General features: G+C 39.2%; 1 protein-coding gene across 6 annotated transcripts in view; it reads right to left on the bottom strand.

Annotated features, from left to right (window-relative positions):
• Gigyf2 (GRB10 interacting GYF protein 2) overlaps positions 1 to 20,508 on the bottom strand; it is a 146,800-nt gene that overhangs the window by 46,180 nt on the left and 80,112 nt on the right. For 5 of the 6 annotated variants that reach the window (XM_008838103.2, XM_017799374.2, XM_029565949.1 and 2 more), the window contains 6 exons: positions 12,210 to 12,389; positions 8,502 to 8,719; positions 8,258 to 8,411; positions 7,990 to 8,178; positions 3,666 to 3,862; positions 2,473 to 2,632 (listed from right to left, as the gene is read on the bottom strand). In XM_008838103.2, the coding sequence (XP_008836325.1) occupies positions 2,473 to 2,632; positions 3,666 to 3,862; positions 7,990 to 8,178; positions 8,258 to 8,411; positions 8,502 to 8,719; positions 12,210 to 12,389 (1,098 nt within the window). The remainder of the gene's footprint in view (positions 1 to 2,472; positions 2,633 to 3,665; positions 3,863 to 7,989; positions 8,179 to 8,257; positions 8,412 to 8,501; positions 8,720 to 12,209; positions 12,390 to 20,508) is intronic. The other variant, XM_008838101.2, reaches the window with a different exon arrangement.

The following is a 20,508-nucleotide window of genomic DNA, read 5'->3' as shown; positions in this document are numbered from 1 at the left end:
TCTTCAACATATAATGCTATCTGTGAAAAAACTCATAGCAAACATCATATTCTAAGAAAAACACAAAGTATTTTAATATCAGAACAAGACAAGGATCTAGAGGCAGCAGGAAGGCTCAGTAGGTAGAGGTACTTGCCATATAAGCCTGGTAACCTGAGTTTGATTCCTGGAACCCAAGTAAAGGTGGAACTCCAGAGCTGCCCTCTGACCTCATACACACGCATACAAAACTGATAATAAGTTTTTTAGTTTTTGTAAATGCATATGAGTGTATTGCTTGCATGTACGTCATGCAATGTTCAGGGAGGTCAGACGAGGGTGTTGGATCCCCTGGAACTGGAGTTACAGGCAGTTATCAGCCGCCATGTGGGTGCTGGGAATTGAACCAGGGTCCTGTGCAAGAGCAGCCAGAGCTCTTAACTGCTAAGCCATCTTTCCAGCCCCAAATAAGATTTTCTTTAAACAAAGACAAGGATCTATCACCAAATATACATCACCATGTTTGGCAGAACGATTTCTATTAGTTTTATACCTACCGACAAGGGAGGCTGGGACAGGGAGATCACTTCAACCTAGAAGCATGAGATCGCTATGCAGAATATGACAAGACACCGTCTCAAAGGGGGTGGGAGTGAGAAAAGGAAAAACTCCCAGTTAAAAAATAGACATACAAATGGCCAATTAGCAAAGGAAGAAGCTCAACACATCAGTATTTGCAAATCAAAACTACAAAGACCAGGTATTGAAGCACACATCCATAATCCCAGGATTCTGGAGGTTGGGGTAGGAGGCTCACAAGTTCAATGCCAGCCTGGGCTACTGGAGATACTGAACCGCACTATGTATTACTACATACCTGTTAGAATTTTTCTTTTTTAGACAGGGTCTTTCTATGAAGCCCTGGTTGATCAGGAACTTGCTATGTAGACCAGGCTGGTCTGGAACTCTCATAATCTATCCTGATCTGCTTCCCAAATGCAGGGATTTAAAGGTGCTCTAGAGGCAGCTTCTTAAGCTAAACATGCAACTCCAAGTCCACCTAGTAATTGTACTCCTAAGTATTTTTACTGGAATGACACACTTTCACACAAAAATCTGCCCATAATGTTTACAGGAGTTTTATTTATAACAGCCAAAAATCAGAACAACCCACATGTCCTTCATGGATGGTTAAACTATAATACATTGATATCATCCAATATTACTCAGTAATAAAAAGAAAAAAGCTACTAATATATAAAACCACCTGGATGAATCACCAAAAGATTATGCTGAATGAATTGAGCCACTTCCCACCAAAAATTATACATTGTATGACCCTATTTATATAACTTTTTTTTTTTTTTGGTCTTTCTGAGACAGGGTCTCCCTGTAGCCCAAGCTGTCCTAGAACTCACTATGTAGACCAGGCTGGCCTTGAACTCACAGAGATCTGCCTGTGTCTGTCTCCCAAGTGCTGGGACTACAGGTGTGAGCCACCACGCCTGGCTTATATGACATTTTTAAAATGATAAGGTGTAAAATTCTAACATAGATTACTGGTTACCAGAAGCTAACAAAGGAGTGTAGGGAAAGGGGAAATGGATGTGACAACAATATGGCAACATTCCTGCTAAAATGGAAAGATTCTGAATCTAAACTGTGGTGACATCAACATCCTGGTTGTGCTATTGAACAGTTTCACCAAGAGAAGTGAATGAAAGCCAGCTGCATGGAAGCTACACTTATCCCAACAAGATTAATTTAGTTAAAATGCACATATGCAAAAGGCTCTGTTCTCAGGTATCTAAACATTACACTGAAATGGAAACAATGAACAAATCTATACAAGAACAGTAGTAAATATTATGAAGGAAAGGAAGACAGGGAGCAGGACTGAAAGTGGGAAATAAGTTAATATGCTGGAAAGAGATTACCAAATATATCCAGGAAGTAAATCCTAGGCTGAAACTGACACTCATATACACCAATAACCAATTTCAGGTATCAAGCAAAGATTTTTAAAGGCACAAATGAAACCACAAGTATTTTTTTACAGCATTCTTTCCTCTAATTTAACTTATACACAATCCAAATCTTTAAGGGATTCATTTGTAATATTATATTGTCTTTTCTTAGTCATGTTTAGTAGCTACCTGTTGTTTATACCAAGCCTTAAAGTCTTCCAACACTGCTGCCATCACTTCTGATGGTCTGCGATACTGAAGCTCAGGTATGATGAGTAACTTACCTGCCTCTTCCCAGCTGGGATCTTGGAGCTGAGATAGTACAAAGTACTGTGCTTACACCACTTTCATTTTAGTCATCACATTCTACATGTGTTTAAATCATTTTCCTGTTTTTGGCTTCACAATTATCAAGTCTTTTGACTTCTTTTTCTACAACTATGTAAACATCAAACAAATCCCTTCTTAGGAGGTTCTGAAGATAACACAGGTACGTCAGTATTCAAAGTAACAGTGAACCACTAACCTTGTACTTCTCCCTGAGGATCTTTGTAGTACCACTTCTGCATGGCCTCATGCATCAGTGGACCTGACACTCCCTTAGCTCTGTGCTCTCGCAGTTTTGATGCCAGTCTTTCATCATCTAGTGCACTATCTTGGAGATACGCCACCATCTTCTCAGCTTGCTAATAACAGAAAAATAAAAACAGATGACAGAAACAAATGATTCTCAATTAATACACATGTAACAATAATGTTTACTGTTTTTGGACTACTTGACCTATAAAAGACACTACCCAAAGAACACAAAAGTTAACAACCTGACTTTCTCAATAATGCCATATGACCATATCACCCTGAATGTGCCCATCTTATCAATAATGCCAGGTACTAGTCCCATTTTACAGAAAAAGAAATTTTGGTTCAAGCACATCAAGTCTTGACCAAGGTCTTGAAATTATCAAGCAAACCAATGAATCTAAAATACAAACTGGTATGGATCAAAGCTCAAGCTTTCTATCACTCCATCAAGTGAATACACTGTTGGCCTAGTCTAAATTTTATTAACAAACTTGTCTGTTTATACAAAGATGTTAATAGAACAAAAGGCCCAATAAATTACAAAGAAAATGTCTTACAAGTTTTACTAATGTACTACCACCCTTCTACATTTCCTGTCTCTATCCATGCCACCCCAAAGGAAAGACAAACTCTTTTGTAAAAAGTAAGTTATCGCTGGGTGTGGTGGCGCACGCCTTTAATCCCAGCATTTGGGAGGCAGAGGCAGGCGGATCTCTGTGAGTTCAAGGCCAGCCTGGTCTACATAGTGAGTTCCAGGACAGCTAGGGCTATAGGGAGACCCTGCTTCCAAAAAACCGAAAAAAAAAAAAAAAAAAAAAAAACCACAAAACCAAAAACACAGAAGACACGGTGACAATCCACAGCTGCTTGTATTCACCATTTTTAGTATTCTGTTAATGTCCAAAAAGAAAAGAAAAGTAAACAGCTCAGGGCAATCTCAGAAGAGCAAAAAATAACCTGACATAATGACTACTACATAGCAGAAACTTATAAGCATGAAATGATCTGAAAGACAATTACTCATACAAATATTAAATAACCAAATAATTTTTCCAGTACTTAAAATCTAAAGCAAAAAAGTTCTATATCTGAATATTCACTTAAAGATTTGATAGATGAGAAAGAACGTGAATTTACCTGCTCCAAGTGCTTGAGACCCTCTTCATCATCTGGCTCTGTGGAACTACTGCCCATGCCAGGAGCACCAATGGCTGTTGCCTCAACTGGCCGTAGGACAGAACTAGGAATGGGAACAGGAGGTGGAAGGATGAGAAGAGGAGAGGCTGTGTCTGGAGGGAGCTGCGTCAAGGGCTGCTGGGGGTCAGGCACCATTTCTAAAAGCAAAGAATTTAGAGTAGTAAACATCCTTGGACATTCGGAGACTTATGAAGGTTAACTCTACACTGTTAACTTGAGTGGCCTGCTCGTAGAATGACAGAAGAGCTTATGGTCTCTAAAAGGCCTTTCTATAGTGCCTGTCACTATAGCATCTATCTAATAGTGGCAATAATCAGTCGCATCTTTTCCTTATAATACATTTCTAATGGTAAAAGACAGTTAAGGCAACTCAGTTTCTTAGACATGACATCTCATCAAAATACATATTGAAAATATCTGCAAAAATGTAAGTACCTATTTCAAATGATAATTAATAAACGTTTATTTAAGAGTCTCTCAACAGTACAGCATGTTTTTCCTCAAGATTAAAAATTGTAAAAGTGGTTCTGCCTTGTTTCCTAGTTCTAACCTCTTGGTATGTAGGCTTGTAAGGAAAGGGCAGGGTAGCATGGAGGTTGATGTAACCAAATAAAACTGCAGTTTCTACTTTAAAACCTTGGCTGTAAAATTACAGAGCTCTTCAAATGCTTGCTCCTCTTATAATCTGCCAAACTGTGTTTTTTTGTTTTTTGGTTTTTTTTGAGACAGGGTCTCCCTGTGTCCTCAAGATGGTCTAGAACTTGCCATGTACACCAAGATGGCCTCAAACTCACAGAGATGCACTTGCCTCTGCTTCCCAAGTGCCCAGTTTGCAAAGCTTTCTTGAAGGACAGTCTACACAGGCTGTCTCTACCTCACCACTTACTACATGACAGACATGACTTCCACTCACCCTTCTCTAGCAAAATGCCTCTCTCGAAGATATAGTGACACAAAACTACAAAACTGAATTGACTTTCCTTCGCCCTCATCAGCTTGTCTCTGTAGTATCTTACGCTGCCTGCCCAATCCTAAGCTGAACTGCTCCTCCTGCACTCTGTTCTTCTTGGCTATTCTTTTTGCCTCTCAAGTAATTTCTCTGGCTCCCCTCATTTACCCACAAAACTAGGAATTATCTAGGGTTCTGTTTTTACTCTTCCTTCCCACCCCCACAACTGTACAGTTTTGTTACTACACTTTTCACTTTGTTTTTGAGACAGTCTTACTACTTAGCCCATTGGCTTCAAACTCTTGGTCGCCCTGCCCTCCATTTTGCAATTTCTGGGATCACAGGAGTGCATCACCATGCCCAACTAAACTTTAAATTCTTATTATCTTTCTGGCTCTAAATTATCGTCATCCAGCTGTAGTCAGCTCAGTCACAACTGTTTTCTAGCCACCTTCACTTCTCATTAATGTTTCAGAGCCAATGTACAAAACTCAAGTTAATCATTCCTCTCCCAAATGGGCTCTTCAGCTTCCACTCTTTTTTTTTTTTTTTTTTTTTTTTCCTTCCTGGTCTTTTTGAGACAGGGTCTCCCTGTAGCCTGTAGCCCCAGCTGTCCTGGAACTCACTATGTAGACCAGGCTGTCCTTGAACTCACAGAGGCCCCCCTGCCTCTGCCTCCTGAGTGCTGGGATTAAAGGCGTGCGCCACCACGCCCGGCCAGTTTCCACTCTTTTTGGCACCATAATCCTCTCAACTACCTTAGGCATCTTTGCCTCTATCCATCCTAATATATAGGCAATAATGAAGTCTGTCAAGTCTAAACAAAACCTCATCTGCCACTACATCCCCTGTGCTTACACCTCATTGTGACTGCTCAGTTCATCAGGTCACAGAGCAGCCCATCTTCATAACATTCCCCAAACAAAGCTGCCAAATCTAAGTTCCAACCATGTTTCGCACCAACCTCACCACAACTCATATTATCTTTTTTTTTTTTTCCTAAAAAAAAGGGGGAACTGCCATGCATGGTGGCGCACACCTGCAGTCCCAGCACTTGGGAGGCAGAGGCAGGAGGACCTCTGTGAGTTCAAGGCCAGCCTGGTCTACATAGTGAGTTCCAGGACAGCTAGGGCTACAGAGAGACCCTGTCTCAAAAAGACAAAAAAGGAACTACAGAGATGGCAAGATGGGTCCATAGTTTGATGGCATGGGCTCGATCCCCAGGACCTATATGGTAGAAGGAGAAAAGTGCCTCAACAAGCTGTGTGGAGAATAAATGTAATAAAACTTAGGAGGACATCAAGGAGGAGGAAAAGCAGCAATGGCGGCAACTAATTCTTGCTCATGACTCAATCAGTCCCATTTCCTCACTTAATACATTCATTGTTCCTTGGTACTAGAATGTTCTCTCCCAATTAACCCTGCTATGCATCCATACCACCAGATTCTACTTACTATTCCAAGGTTTTCTTCAAATACTACCAAACTCCTGAAGTATCCCAAGAGTCTGCTAATTGTGAAGTCTTACTATTTTTGTTCTGGGTTCTTGATAAGCACATGATTTAACTCCAGACTGAACATCTGGAATGTCAACCTTTAATACACATCTATGAAGTGTTCTTAAACTATACTTGTCTAGACCAAACTCTAAAATAGGTCTTAAGAGATGTAAGTCCTACCCCCATCTGAGAAGTTACTGGCAACTGATGGAAGAAGTCTTATTTTCCTTAGGGTGCATGGCTGCTGGTATAATGCCCATTCTCCAGCGGGTGGCCCCACATATGTGAATGAAAGGCGAAAGGTGACACTAATTGAACTCAGTGGGGGAAGGGGCCGTTGGGAGTGGTCAGGGGGAAATAGGATAGGGGTAGGGTGAGAGAGTGAGAGGTGGCTATGATCAAGATACATTGTATAATGTATGAAACTGGTAAAGGTTAATACTTTTCTTTAAGGGCCCTACGTGGTGGCCTACCTCTATAATCCCAGCACTCAGGAGGCAGAAGCAGGTGGATCTCTGAGTTGGAAGCCAGCCTGTCTACCTAACAAGTTCCAGGCCGGCCAGGAGTATACAATGAGGCCCTGTCTCCGTGCAAATGTATAGATACAAATATTTGTTAATTTGTTCGGTTTATTCTACACATAAAAAGCTGAAAAGGTATTTTTGGTTTCAGTCCTCAATGTGTTAGTCTATCAGGGATAGACAAAAACAAAACCAGATCTTTATAATATTGTTAGGTATATATAATATGGTTAATGTTATGAAACATATAACAGTGTTGGTTATTTTAAGAAACAGGAAACTAGGAGCTGGAGAAATGATCCAGCAGTTAAGAACACACTGTTCTTGCAGAGGATCTGGGTTCAGTTCCCAGCACCCACATGTTAGCCAACAACCCATCCACAGCTCCAGTTCCAGGAGGAGGGCCTTTACTGCCCTCCTCAGGCATTGCACAACACGAGTGCACTTACATACATGCAGGAAATACACTCATACACATGAAATAAAAATAAACAATAAAATATTTAAAAAGAAAAAGAAGTAGGAGAATACAACAATCTAGTTAAAAGGAATAAAGTTTCAGATACACAGAGAAGAATGAACACAAAACACAAGGCACAATCAAGACCTTAAAAGTTTTGAGGCTGATGAGTACAGTGTGAAAGAGACAGAATGATGCTGAAACTGCAAGAAGAGAACAAACCCCAGAGCATGTAAGTCCAGCAGGCCATGTTACAGAGTGTACGTTTTTATGGGGAATAAAACAACCCCTGGACTTAGGACACAGCGATATCATTTTAAAGTATTTACAAGCATGCTCATGGAAATAAACATTAATAGTTTTAAAGGTGTGAGCAGTTAACACAGAAGAGTAATACTACAGAAAGTGCACACAAACTTGTTTTGTGGCAACGGTGATGACTTCGTTTCCCTTGTGCTCTTTTTGGTCTCTTTTGGGACAGGGGAATTTTAGAGAGAAGCTGAGTCTAGAAATACTTGAAAGAAAGGCAACTGTCTACTACAGGCATCAAACCAATGCAGAAGATCTGAACCCAAACTCACAAGTGCTGGCAAGGCAGCGATCCTACCTTAGGAAGTGAGGGCCTGATTTCCACCCTTGCAGTTTTTAACCATTTTCATACATTTTGAGATTGCTAAACATGAGGAACACACTGTTTGACTATATCTACTGGCACAACAATGCATTCCAGTAATTCATTCAGTAAAAGCAGTTCCAGGAGGCTTAAGTGAAAGCTATCACACGAGTGACCACAGGCCTAGCCTGTGAGTGAGTGTCTGCTCTCACAAATACATACCATCCACTCTGCTAGGGACCTTGGCTGGCAGACTGTTTTCTGTCCGACTTTCCTCTTCGGCATCTTCCAGTTGCTCAGCTTTGGGTTCATCTTTCCTCTCAAACTGTGGAACCTCCTGGGGCTGATGGTCTGAAGGAGTACCCGGTCTAACGGATGATGATGAAGTTTGAGGTGCTTCCTGGCTAGCTTCTAGAACACAAAGTGATCTTGAGTGAATTCAGGAAAGCTTTGGTATGAGGGGGTTGAGGCAGACAAAAAAGGACTTTACCAGCTCTGGCTCTACCTGTCTTCTCTCCTTCCTTCTTATCAGGTTCTTTGGCCTCTTCATTATGGCTACCCTCAGAGTCAGAACACACTTCCCCTTCCTCTACAGGCCTGAAGTCCATTTCCTGCTCTTCGGGAATCGGTTCTTTCTGTACTTTCTGTAGCAAGAAAATAAAATCAAAGGTCAACAGCATATGTGGCTTTGGTATCAAGTGTCTGTGATGACATTTAAAAAATAAATTTCTTACTTTTAGAGAGAGGAATGCTCCAGATGAGTCAAACGTGCCCATTTCTTCTTCAGCATCCTCTAAACACCATTCAGGCAAGCTATCCCTGTCATCATCTATGCTCCCACTGCCAGAGCGCACCCTTCGGTAACCCCGCTCATCATCTCGATCTCGAAAATCAAACTCAAACCTTCTGCGGCGTTCCATGTGTTCCCGCCAGCCTGTAGAACGAGGGCCATCTGAGTTGAGGAGGATAGAAACCTTAGGGAAGGTTCATGACAGCATTTGAAAAAGAAAATCATGGACAGGAAATAGAGACAACTACAACTAAGCAAATGCAAATGGATCAGCTAAAGAGAAAATCAGGCAAACTGAAGTCCAGCACTCAGTGCACTATCACTAAGCGACTACAGGGTTTACCTTCACTGTGTACTGAGCATGTGACAGAGTCAAACTTTAGAAGATAAATTTAAAACAAAGCACACTGAAAGGACACTTAATCCAAAGTACAGATACTTTAGGTATACAATTAAGAGTACTGATTAGCTGCTTGTACTCCTAGCCAAGACTTACAGCACTGGATATCATTCTACAGTGAAGCTTATGCTTCTTGTTTAGCGGGTATTAAAACATTTTCTTTCTTCTCATGAAAACAGCACTTTATGAATCAGATCATCTCCCTAGGTCAAGTCATAATATCAAACTCATCATGCCTATTTACTAGTGCTAAGTTCTCATATGCAATTGTGATTCCCAACAACAACTAAAATCACGAAAATTACAGCATTAATAGATTAAGATGCAAGAGATTGTACAGCCCAGTATCCTAATTTCACAGAACAACAAACTAAAACTCAGACAGCAGAAGTCACTAGTGCAATGGCAGAGGGAGGTCCAAGTCTGCATCTTCCGCTGCTCTTTCCACAATAGTACACTTGCTCTCCTTTCCAGTCCTATCTCTTTTTTCTTCCTGTATTGCGCCCCCAGGGGAATTCCTAAATCCACCCTAGCATACTATTTCTTGAATCTACTTTCCAACAGAAAAGGACTGCTCAAATAGAGGAGCCTACTTAAGGTATTTTTCTAAAACTGAAATACTCTTTTTAAAAAAGGGGAGGGTGGGGGGAGACTTCTTGTTAAAACATCAAACCTACATCTGAGAGTCCTAAAGAAAGGTAAGTTTTTTATTTTTATTTTTTTGTTTGTTGTTGTTGCTTATTTTTTGACAGGGTCTCCATAGTCCCAACCCACCTAGAAGTCACAATGTGGACCAGGGTGGCCTGGATCTCAAAGAGATCTACCTTCCTCTGCCTCCTGAGGGCTGGGATTAAAGGTGCATGCCACCACGCCTGGCATAGAAAAGGTAGGTTTTTTTTTAAGCTACAAGAATCTTCTGTTCTTGATTGTCTGGTCTATTGAGATGTACACGCACCAAAGCAAAAAGCAAAATGAGGCTAAAGTGAAACATTCTTACTCCTGTGGCCAAATTTGCTAGAGCCTGCAATCTGAGCAAAACATTAAGAAGCCAAGCACAAGTCACATCTTATAAAATGCTCATAAAAAGATACTATTCCCACATTTCCCTTCCACTCTTTAAAACCTTCTTGGGGAAGGAATTTTTATGCACACATTGTTTAAATGTACACCTACAGCCTTTACTCAAAAGGAGCCTTCATGATCAAATGTTGGAATTCCAGAATCCTCTGTCTACTGTTATCGTTTCTGAACAGTCTAAGTATGCAGTGATAGGAATCTATCCTTCTAGGCACTCAGCTCCTGTTTCCCTCTTACTGGGTTTCCTAAGCTCATCTACTGGAGTGGAGGCTTCAGTGTCCACCAAGTCCTATCTCCAGCTGTATCCAACTGTGAGCCCCACTTTAATAAAACTACATCCCATAATGAAGTTGTCTTATCAAGAATAGTAAAATTTTATTCATGAAACTAAATGCAACAGGGAAGGCAGACAACTAGTTAAGGCTTGCCACTGCTTTATATCTCTTATATCTGGAAAAAAATTAGACATTTTCACAAGATAAATCAGTCCAAAAAAACTTATTTAAAAGTTTCCTACTATCCTAATAAAAGATTAACTAAAAGAGTTAAAAGTTAATCTGTATCAACTCAATACTCAGACTAAACTTTCAATATGCTAGGTTAAAGGGTGAATGCTTTTTAAATGCAATCGAAAGGTTTTTTCAGATCTTTTATCTTTATATCCCCTAAATAGCTTTTAAAAATACATACACGTACACAAATATGGAAGCTTGTCGAGTTGATGACAAAGTTAATATGAAAGACAAATGGAGAAAGATTTAGAGAAGACAAAGAAAACACTCCATAACCAAACGGTAAGGTGCTAGGGATAAGGTGAACAACAGAAGGTAACACTAGAAGTTTGCTCAGCTCCCTTCACAGACAACAGCACACGTTTGGGCTCAGAAACACTATTTGCCTTCCAAAGCATTCACCTTGTCTGTTCTTGACCAGCTGGAATTTCTCTTCTCCTTCAGCCCAGATTCTGTCCATTCTTCACTGACTGCTTGTTGAGAACATAAGTCTAACAAAACCCTTTTCCTTACAGGCAAGTTCAGCAAAAATGCCTCAATGTCTTGAAGAGAACTATGACACTTGGTTGCCTAGGACACAGACTAATGAGAACTGCCTAGATCCTATGACATAAATAATGCCCACTCATGATACAAAACCTGTCCAAAAGGCAGCTACGAAAAACTGGTCTAAACACATCATACTTTTATCCAAAGGTCAATCTCATGTTTTTACCTACCTACCACCCTATAGAAAACTAAACGCCTGCTACTGTGTGTACTCAAACTAGACTAGTTTGGCTGACAACTTGACTTTAAAAAATGAAAAATGTTTACATCGCTATAATTTCCTCTATTAAGGTAAGTGTCTGGCATATGGTTGATAAAACATTATTATGAACATGAATTTCACATGGAAACACACAATGTTCTCTGTTCTGCATAACCCTATGATTCAAGTTACAGTTGCATCTGATTATCATGAGGCATGGAATCAGGAGTTGTAGGGAATGAGCTTAATTAATGCAAAGCACGAGTGTCTTCAATACTAGCACAGCTAATAGCCAAGGAGAGTTTGAAGCATTAAGAGTTCAACAAAAGAACTTAAAAATTTACTAATCATTGCTGTTCTCTCTCCTTTTTCTAAGGTCAGAAAGGCAAAAGAACTTGTGATTATCTCTGACCCAAGTTTAAAGTTCATTCTTCAAATGAGCCAAAAATCGTATTTTCAAGGGGGGGAAAAAAAAAAGAAAGAATCCTTTCTTATTCAAGAAAAACACCTATTTATGGGGAGGACACATATTCCAAATGTGCAATTATACATTTGTGAGGTTTTATTTCTTTTTCCAATGCCCCCTATTTTAAGTTTTAAAGAATGCTACTGATAGATTAAACGATTAAGAGTTAGACAAAACTGAATGAAATCCTCTCTTGTTTGCAGTTACAGGCAGGTGCTTCTTATTAAACCATACTATTTGCCCCAGGAAAACAGAAAAGCGATTTTAATCAACTAAGTAGATGTGTTGGGGAATTGTTCTGTTGGAATTTTTTATAGTAATAAGATTGAGTATGATTGTATAAGTGATCTTTTTTTTTTTTTAAACTGTTTACCTTTTCAATTTAATCCCAAACATTTTCACATTCTCATTTTAGTTCCTTTGCTTTTATACAACACAATTCTTACCAGGACTATGAGGCCGCCACCTCTCTCCATCCCTTCTTGATCCAGCTAGTCGCCAACCTCCATCTTCATCTTCTCCATTTTGTTCCTCTCTAAAAATGCGCCAATTTTCACTTTCTGAACGTATAAATTCATGCTTTCTCCCCACAGATGATGGTCCACTTTCCTCAAAATTTGGTCTTCCTATAAACAAAATAAGAAAATATGGTAAGTAAGCATGTGCCCTTACCGGAAACGATTTTGAGAAACAAATCATACTTCATGCTTTCCCTAAATCTGTCCATTTCAATGTTCAGAAAGTATCAGTAAAATAACTCTATATACATAAATATTAGACACTTCCCTTAAAGTTGAATGTTCACAGACTGGGAAAATTATTTTTTAAATAAAAATATATACAATTTTAAAAGGCATATGATAAAAAATGAATTCATCTTCCTCCTACATAAGACCTCCAGAGTCTTAATACCTAGAACTGCCAACCACCACTAGTCCCCTTATAAAACTCAGCAAAAATTGTCCATGGGCACATAATCTCAATCTCTCTCTCTCCTTACACACATACACACACACACACCCTTGAGGATGTTCTACACTTTGTTTTATACTCTTGCTATACTTAATGGTGTATCTTGCCAATCTTTCCCAGTCAGCATATACTCTCTAAAATGCCATGTTTCATTATATGATGTACCTTAACTTATTTAACCAACCAGTACTGGTCGTTCTCCCTAATCAGGAAATGCATACATTTTAACCACTTTTATTCAAAAGTGATAGCTGTGTTGTAATGTCTCCTTTACTCTAGCATGTTAAGCAAACAACAAATTGCTTTGGACAGAATTCAAAGCTCAGACATGTCTAATTTAATGTCTTTTTTTTTTCTTTGAGAAAGGGTCTCCCTAGTCCTAGCTGGCCTGGAACTCACAGACTCACAGAGTTCCACCTGCCTTGGCTACCACACCCAGCTAATTTAATAATTTAATGTCTTGAGAGGTACTTTAGTGATTGATTTTAAAAAACAACAACAACAACAAAAAAGACCTAGGCCAAGTAAACTAAATTGGTACTTTAAAAACACAAGCTAATTCTGCGGGGGTGTGGTCTTTAATCCCAGCACTCTGGAGGCAAAGGCAGGCATGTATCTGTGAGTTCCAGGCCAGCCTGGTCTACATGGTGAGTTCCAGGCCAGCTAGGGCTACACAAAAGACAAAGAAAAAGAAAGCAAGGGAAAAAAAAAAAAAAAAAAAAAAAAAAAAAAAATAAATTTAAATAAATAAAAAAAAAAAATATAAATATAAACCACTAGCCTTGGGTTAATTTGGGGGGGGGAAACATGACCCTTTTGTTTAGTAGAGAAAAAAAAAAAAAAAAAAAAAAAAAAAGACAAGCTAATTCTAAATTATGCAAAAAAAAAAATTTAATTGTATACCCCAAGTGCTACCATACAGCTCCCAACAGCATACCAAAAATAGAAATAAAAAAATCTCAACATTGGTTGAAAATTCAAAACACATGTAAACCTCAGTTTACAGCAAAGGTACACATTCTATCTCAATGTTAAATTCTTTTGTTTAAATAAAAGGAAAAAGTAAATATAAACAGTGGAATCTGATGAGGATATTCTCCCTATCATCTTAAATTACATTTTATACATATGCAATGAAATTCAACATGCGGGCTGTCATGTGGTTTTTAGGCTCTCACCAGATATTATTCTATTAATAATAGAATTGGGCTGGAGAGAGGGCTCAGTGGGTAAAGGCACTTTCCATCATGCCTGACAACCTATGTTCCACCACCACCACCACCACCACCACCACCACCTCCATGACCCATGTGGTAGAAGGAGAACCAACTTCCTAAAGCTATCCTTTGACCTCCTCTACCACCCCAACATATAAATTAAAAATGTAATATAAAGAATTCTTAGGGTCGGGCATCGTAGCGCACTCTTTTAATCCCAGTATGTGGGAGGCAGACGTAGGCAGATTTTTGTGAGTTCGAGGCCAACTAGGGCTACAGAGAGACCCTGTCTGGAACAGACAAAACAACAACAACAACAACAACAACAACAACAACAACAACAACAAAAAAAACCATTAACTCTTAAAAGGGAAAAAGGGCTCTGTCTGTTGAGAAAAGTACTGCTAGTTGTTCTGCTGTGGTCAGCAATTTCTAAGAGGACTCCAACTACCCCTGCCTGCTGGTATCTGGGTTATACTTTCCCTTAAAGGTAGGCTGACTTATTGCTAAAAAGTAGAATATGCACTGGGCATGGTGGTGCACACCTTTAATCCCAGCACTCAAGAGGCAGAGGTACAGGGAGACCGTGTCCAAACACGCACGCACGCAAGCATGCACGCACCAGACCAAATGAACAAAAATTAGAATATACTTGAAATGGTGAAATGCCACTTCTGAATCTAAAGTTTTAAAAGGTTGTGGCTTTGAGTGGGTGTGGTGGTGCACGCCTTTAATCCTAAACTCTTGGGAGGCAGAGGCAGGCAGATCTTTGTGAGTTTGAGGCCAGCCTGGTTGTTCTACATAGTGAGTTCCAGGACAGCTGGGACTACAGAGAGATCCTGTCTCAAAAAAAGACAAAAAAAAACGTTGTGGCTTCTACCTTGGATACCTTCTCTGAAGAAGGTCAGCAACCATGCGGCTGGGCAGCCCTATGGAGAAGTTCATATGACAAAGACCTGAGGCTCTCTGCCTCCATAAACTAAGGTTAAAAGTGATCTCAACGCCCCCAAATCCTTAAGATGACTAAAGAGCAGGCAGACACTCACTGCTGCCTCATGAGTCCTCTGAGCCCAAACCACCTAACCAACAGACTAAACTACTCCTTGACTTGTGGTCCACAGAAGCTGAGAGGTAAGTTATTTGTCATACATGAATTCTAGTGCAAATCAGTAACAAAGGAGTTTAAAGTTTGTCATTAAATGGTTGTTTCTACAAAACAATTTCTAAAAAGTGCAATGTGCTTTTTCACATATCAAATATTAAGCATGAATAACCATAATAGGATGTTTTCAGATATTACTTATCTGGTAAACCAAGGAAACCCAAAATGACAATTCTTACAACGCTATGTCTGAAAGCAGGTGGGAGTGCCACCTGTCAGGGTTTGCTGCTGTTTCCAGGTGAGAAGTGTTCATTCTCTGCTACTTCCACCTTCAAGAAACCTTCTGAGGTTTAACACTCTTTTTTTAAATATTTTAATTTTTAATGTGTATCAGTGTAATGTCTTCGTGAAGTGCATCCATGTCCTGCAATGCCCGAGGAGGACAGAAGAGGGTGTCAGACCCCCAGAACTGGAGTTACGGATGGTTGTTAGCTGCCATGTGGGTGCTGAGAATCGAACCCAGGCCCTCTGCAAGAGCAGTCAATGCCCTTAACTGCTAAACCATCTCTCCAGCCCCAAGGTTCAACAGTCTTAAAAAGATTAAAAAAAAAAATCACAAATGTGTAATTCACTAAGTTCTCATGAAACAATTCTATAAATTTATTTATTGCCTTGGGCGTTAAAAAAAAAAAATCAGCTCAACAATCTTCATGCATAAGCCCTTTCAAATGTAAGCTTCTATCCCCAAATATTAATTTTGTCCTTCTGAACTTTTTTTAAAATTTGCTTTTATTAAATTTTGTTGTACTTCATACAGAATATTTCAAATAATCTGAATCATCTTTATAGCCCCATCTCTACCAGCACCCTCCCACAGCCCCTCACTGAAACCCATATACTCTGTCCCGGGTGTTGAGGCCCACTGTGTCAAACTTTATTACACTACCATATATTTCCCCAAAGAAATGGCACTACTTTATCGTTAGTTTGACTATTTTACTCAAACCTCTAGTAAAAGTTAACATGACTGTTTCTTCTATTAATAAACACAACTAGACAACAGGATTTCTAAAGATAGACTTAAACAACAGCACCTGCCCTCCAGGCCCACAGTCCAGGGACACACATGGAAATAAAAGGACCTGATACATTATAGTTGATACAATGCACTGATATAGTCCATCTGATCTTCTTAATAACCACAAGAGATTAAGTTAAACCTCACCATCTCTATTGTTCCTATGAGGAAAGGGATACCTGTGGGGTGGTTTCCCAATATCATATAGCTGAATCATGAATCAGAAATGGAACCTAGGCCTTCGACTTCCTAACCATCTATCTCTACATTATTCTTGGTGGTTTAACTCACTATTAAGCCCACTGGAAGCAGCCAGAAATTCTAGAAAAACTGAAACAGAAAGAGGAAGATCTAGGACTTATCCTGACAAGCTCTAAAAGAGCAGTAGATCTTCTACACATGAAACAACTTACTAACAGACTGTCAAGATCTATAGGCGAAACGAAATCTGTTCCAATATTTCCACAGAAATAATTTCAAAATGTTTACTGCTGAAAAAAAATTCGTAAGACAAATTTCTTCAATAGAAATCAGCTGTAAGAAAAACATGTCTGTAAACACTATCTAATTATATTGACAACTGCTGCTAATACAACTAAAAATTACATTGTCTGAAGAACTGTTCTAAAATACCTTAGAAAGTCTAACCTGATTACAGTAGATACATGTTGTATAAATTTGAGTAGTTTGTAGAAATGTCAAAGAGAAAATATACCTATATAATTTGGACTTTAAAAATATATGTACCACAATTTAACAGAGGGTGTGAAATGTAGAGTAAATGAAAGAAGTAAATGATAACCATTCTCCACTTTAAAGGTGTGCACCACCACAGACAGGCATGGTGGTGCACACCTTTAATCCCAGCACTAGATGCAGAGGCAGGCGGATCTCTGGGAGTTCCAGGCCAACTAGGGCTACAGGAAAACCCTGTCTCAAAAAGAATCCCCCCCCAAAAAAAAATTTGTATATTTTTGATATAACTTAAAATAAATGACAAATATTAAAGTTATTCGTGGGCAGTTTAAAAGATGCTATCTCAAGCTCTTTTCATGTCTAATAATTCCAGCATTCTATGGTGGCCAGGCTAAAATGAGGGCCACCCACATGACCCTTTTCAGCATTCAAAATCAAACTCTTCTTTCTGTGATATGTCAGCACTATGACAAAGTTGAGCATTTTGGTTGACTTCTTTTTTAAAAAAATTTTAAATTAATTTATACATAAGATGATTTAAAAATAAGTCTAATGAAACAGTTCACAAATGCATGCAGGAAAACACAGTTTCTGGCTAAGACCAGAAAGACTACAGTATATGAGAATTTCTTTGAAAAAGAAAAAAAAAAAATCCCTCTAGCAATGGGAGCATGTCCCCACCCCTACAGCCCTCATGCTCACTGTCTGCTGGTACACACCTAGAAGCTGCCTGAAATCTCTGGGGAGGCAATCAACAGGGAGGCTTGAACATGACTAGGTAAAGCAACTATTCCTAAACCTACAGTCAAGGGATGAGCTCAGGGCTGTGAGTTCAGGGCCGTGAAACCCTAAACTGGAGGTCTATAACCAAGGATGCTTTGTTTTTCAGGGTAAAGGGTCAAAGGCTTTCATCAGAGTCTTAAACGTGTCTATGATCTTCAAAAGGTAAAGGAGCCATCAATTTTAAATCACTTTTCTATTATATACCATAAATGACTTTTATGAGGAAACTAATATTGCCTATACATTCTATGTTCTTACATCACAGTAATCTAAGGTATATAAAATCTGCTAAAACACATATGTAGTATACCACGTACAAATATCATCCCCCAAAGCAGTAAATGTTTGTTTCTGCCTTAATGTAGTAAACCTAAATAAGATTCTTCTAAAAATTAAATTAAAATTCAGTGCTAGCTTCTGACTGGTCAGACTGAGCAGACTTCCTAAGGAGAAGGAGCAGTAAAAGGGCACCTGTGTGCATGTTTGACCCACGGCCAAAAATGGTGTTTATGGAAAACTTCAGATGGAGCAAAGAGGCACTCGGCCAACAAAATCTACAGCTGTGAGACTTGGAGCTTACAAGTACCCAATCTCCAAAAGCAAAAGTGGAATTATGGGACAAACTTTGAAGCTTGTTTATATGCAAAGTTTTGTAACAAGTGACTTTATATTTCTCTATTAAATACTGAAAGGGAAGCCCATCCAAGTGCTGATATTTAACTCCCCTTTGCCCACAATAATTACTTGTAAATAAAATTCAAGAGTGGCTAAGACAGAGTAGTTTAAATGCTATACTCAGAGACCCAAAACTTCCCCTGGTCTAACCCCTACAGGATAATAACCTACTCACCTGATTAACATGGTCCTATTAACATGGTCCTGAAAACACAACAGTTCCTGGCTGGAGAGAGACTGGAGAAGCTGCAGCATATCAGAATTTCTTTGGGGGGAAAAAAAAGTCCCTGAAGCCATGCGGCCATGTCCCCACCCCCTGCAGCACTCATGCTTACCAAAAGTAGCCTGAAACCTCTGAACAAGCAAAGCTGGAAAGAGTCTAGGAAGCTTTGAAAGAAAGCGAAGTGCACACCTCATAAGACCAGACAGGAGAGGAGGCAAATGATGTAGTCCAGCAAATACTCTGTGTTCTCAATAGCAATGGTGTATTTGTAGATTATGTACCAGACTACCTCACTAGAAAGAAAATCAGATACCTTTAGGGACAGAGATTTGGAGTTAATAAAGAAGAATTTACCAGTTCTTGGAACCTGGCATAATCATTGTAATTTTTAAAAAAACCAATCAATCAATGGTAACGCATCCAGCACTTATATTCATTCATTGAAGAGATATTTTAGATCCAATTCCAATTACCTTACTGTCACATACCTACAGAGGTTACAAATCCTGTTCATTTGGGAGGTGCTGTGTGTTTTGGGATGAAGGTAGAATATCTTCTGTACCATTATCAATGCCATCTCAGTCATCCTGTCTACCCCAACCCAAAATAATTTAGGTGCTCAAGTGACTGTCAGAGAAATGTACTGCTCCAGAGCAGACACTCCAAAGTCAATCGATCTTAATATACATCCACACAGTAGCAACTAGGAATTATTATCTGTGGCAGACTTTCAAACTGGAAGAATCCCCAAATCAGAAAACTATTTCTTAGGTCATTTAGTGTGTGTGCACTCATACCTACGTACACGCACACACATTAGTTGGTGTTCTCATGTGTGTGGGGGGGGCGGGGGGTTAGGCTGATCTAAAACAGCAACCCTCTTGTTTCAGCCTCCCATTGGCTGGGATTATAGACAGAAGCCTGGTGAAAACATTTATTGATGTTGTGGTTCTTAGCCTTAGCCTTTAACGACTGAGTACCTTGCCAGTCCCTAACATTTCTTTATTAATGTACCAAATCATTTTTTGTGTCAATACAGTCTGAAACAAGAGTACATTATTGAAAGAACCTGACAGACATGGTGGTACAGATCTGTAATCTCAGCGCCTGAAGGGCTGAGGTAGGGAGATCATAAATACAAGGCTATCCTAGATTATATAGCCACAACATTAAACAAAAAAAAAGGTTTCTGAGTTGAATGAAACTTTTCTGTCTTACCTACTATGCAAGATACACAGCAGATGTGCTAAAGTGCTTCTGCTTTTTGGAAGGCAATGTTACAATACTTGCTCTAGTATTTTAGTTGTTTTCATTGGGAATTTTTTTCCTCATTCAGGTAGCTGGCAATTGATACAAATCCCTACTAGTCCATGCAGAAAACAGGTCACACACCCCAAATCTTACCTTGATTCTTTTACCTTCCCTAGTTCTGAAGGTCTAAGTTACCAATGTTGTGTCTGAACTTGTACTGAAATGTCTGGCATTAATAAAATAAAGAAGGAATTAATATATTTTTTAAATTGTTAGGGGAAGGAGAGGAATCCACAAAGTCGGATTTCCCTTTCTAAGTAGCATTATGTTGGTCTACATTAATAACTTTCCCAGCAGGCCTTCCACGCTTTTACTTCAAACAAACACAGTCTTTGTTTCTCAGATCCTCTTATATGTAACATTTGATCAAAATTTTAAAATCAGCAGCTAGCAGAGGAAGAAAAAACACTGCTCACTACAGCATTACACAAAGTTCTACCTCAGCTTATTTGGAAGCTGCTGTAAGCTGGGTCACAGACATTTTTCCAGCTGAACACTGTATCAGTATTAGATTTAATTTCATGTACCCTGAATGCTGTGTTTTATTCTACTTTATCATACATACCAAAGAAACCATCTCCTAAGTATCACTAAAGCAAGCCTTAAGAAAGTTCTGTAATTCTTTCACCCAAGTGTACTGTTTCAAGAAAAGTATATCAAACAATTTTATTCCTAGTCAGTTTTACTG

This window comes from Nannospalax galili, unplaced genomic scaffold (assembly GCF_000622305.1).
Source record: "Nannospalax galili isolate Female #2095 unplaced genomic scaffold, S.galili_v1.0 scaffold1138, whole genome shotgun sequence".
Taxonomy (NCBI): domain Eukaryota; kingdom Metazoa; phylum Chordata; class Mammalia; order Rodentia; family Spalacidae; genus Nannospalax; species Nannospalax galili.
The sequence above is the reverse complement of the archived record's forward strand: the minus strand, read 5'-3'. Positions and strand labels throughout refer to the sequence as shown.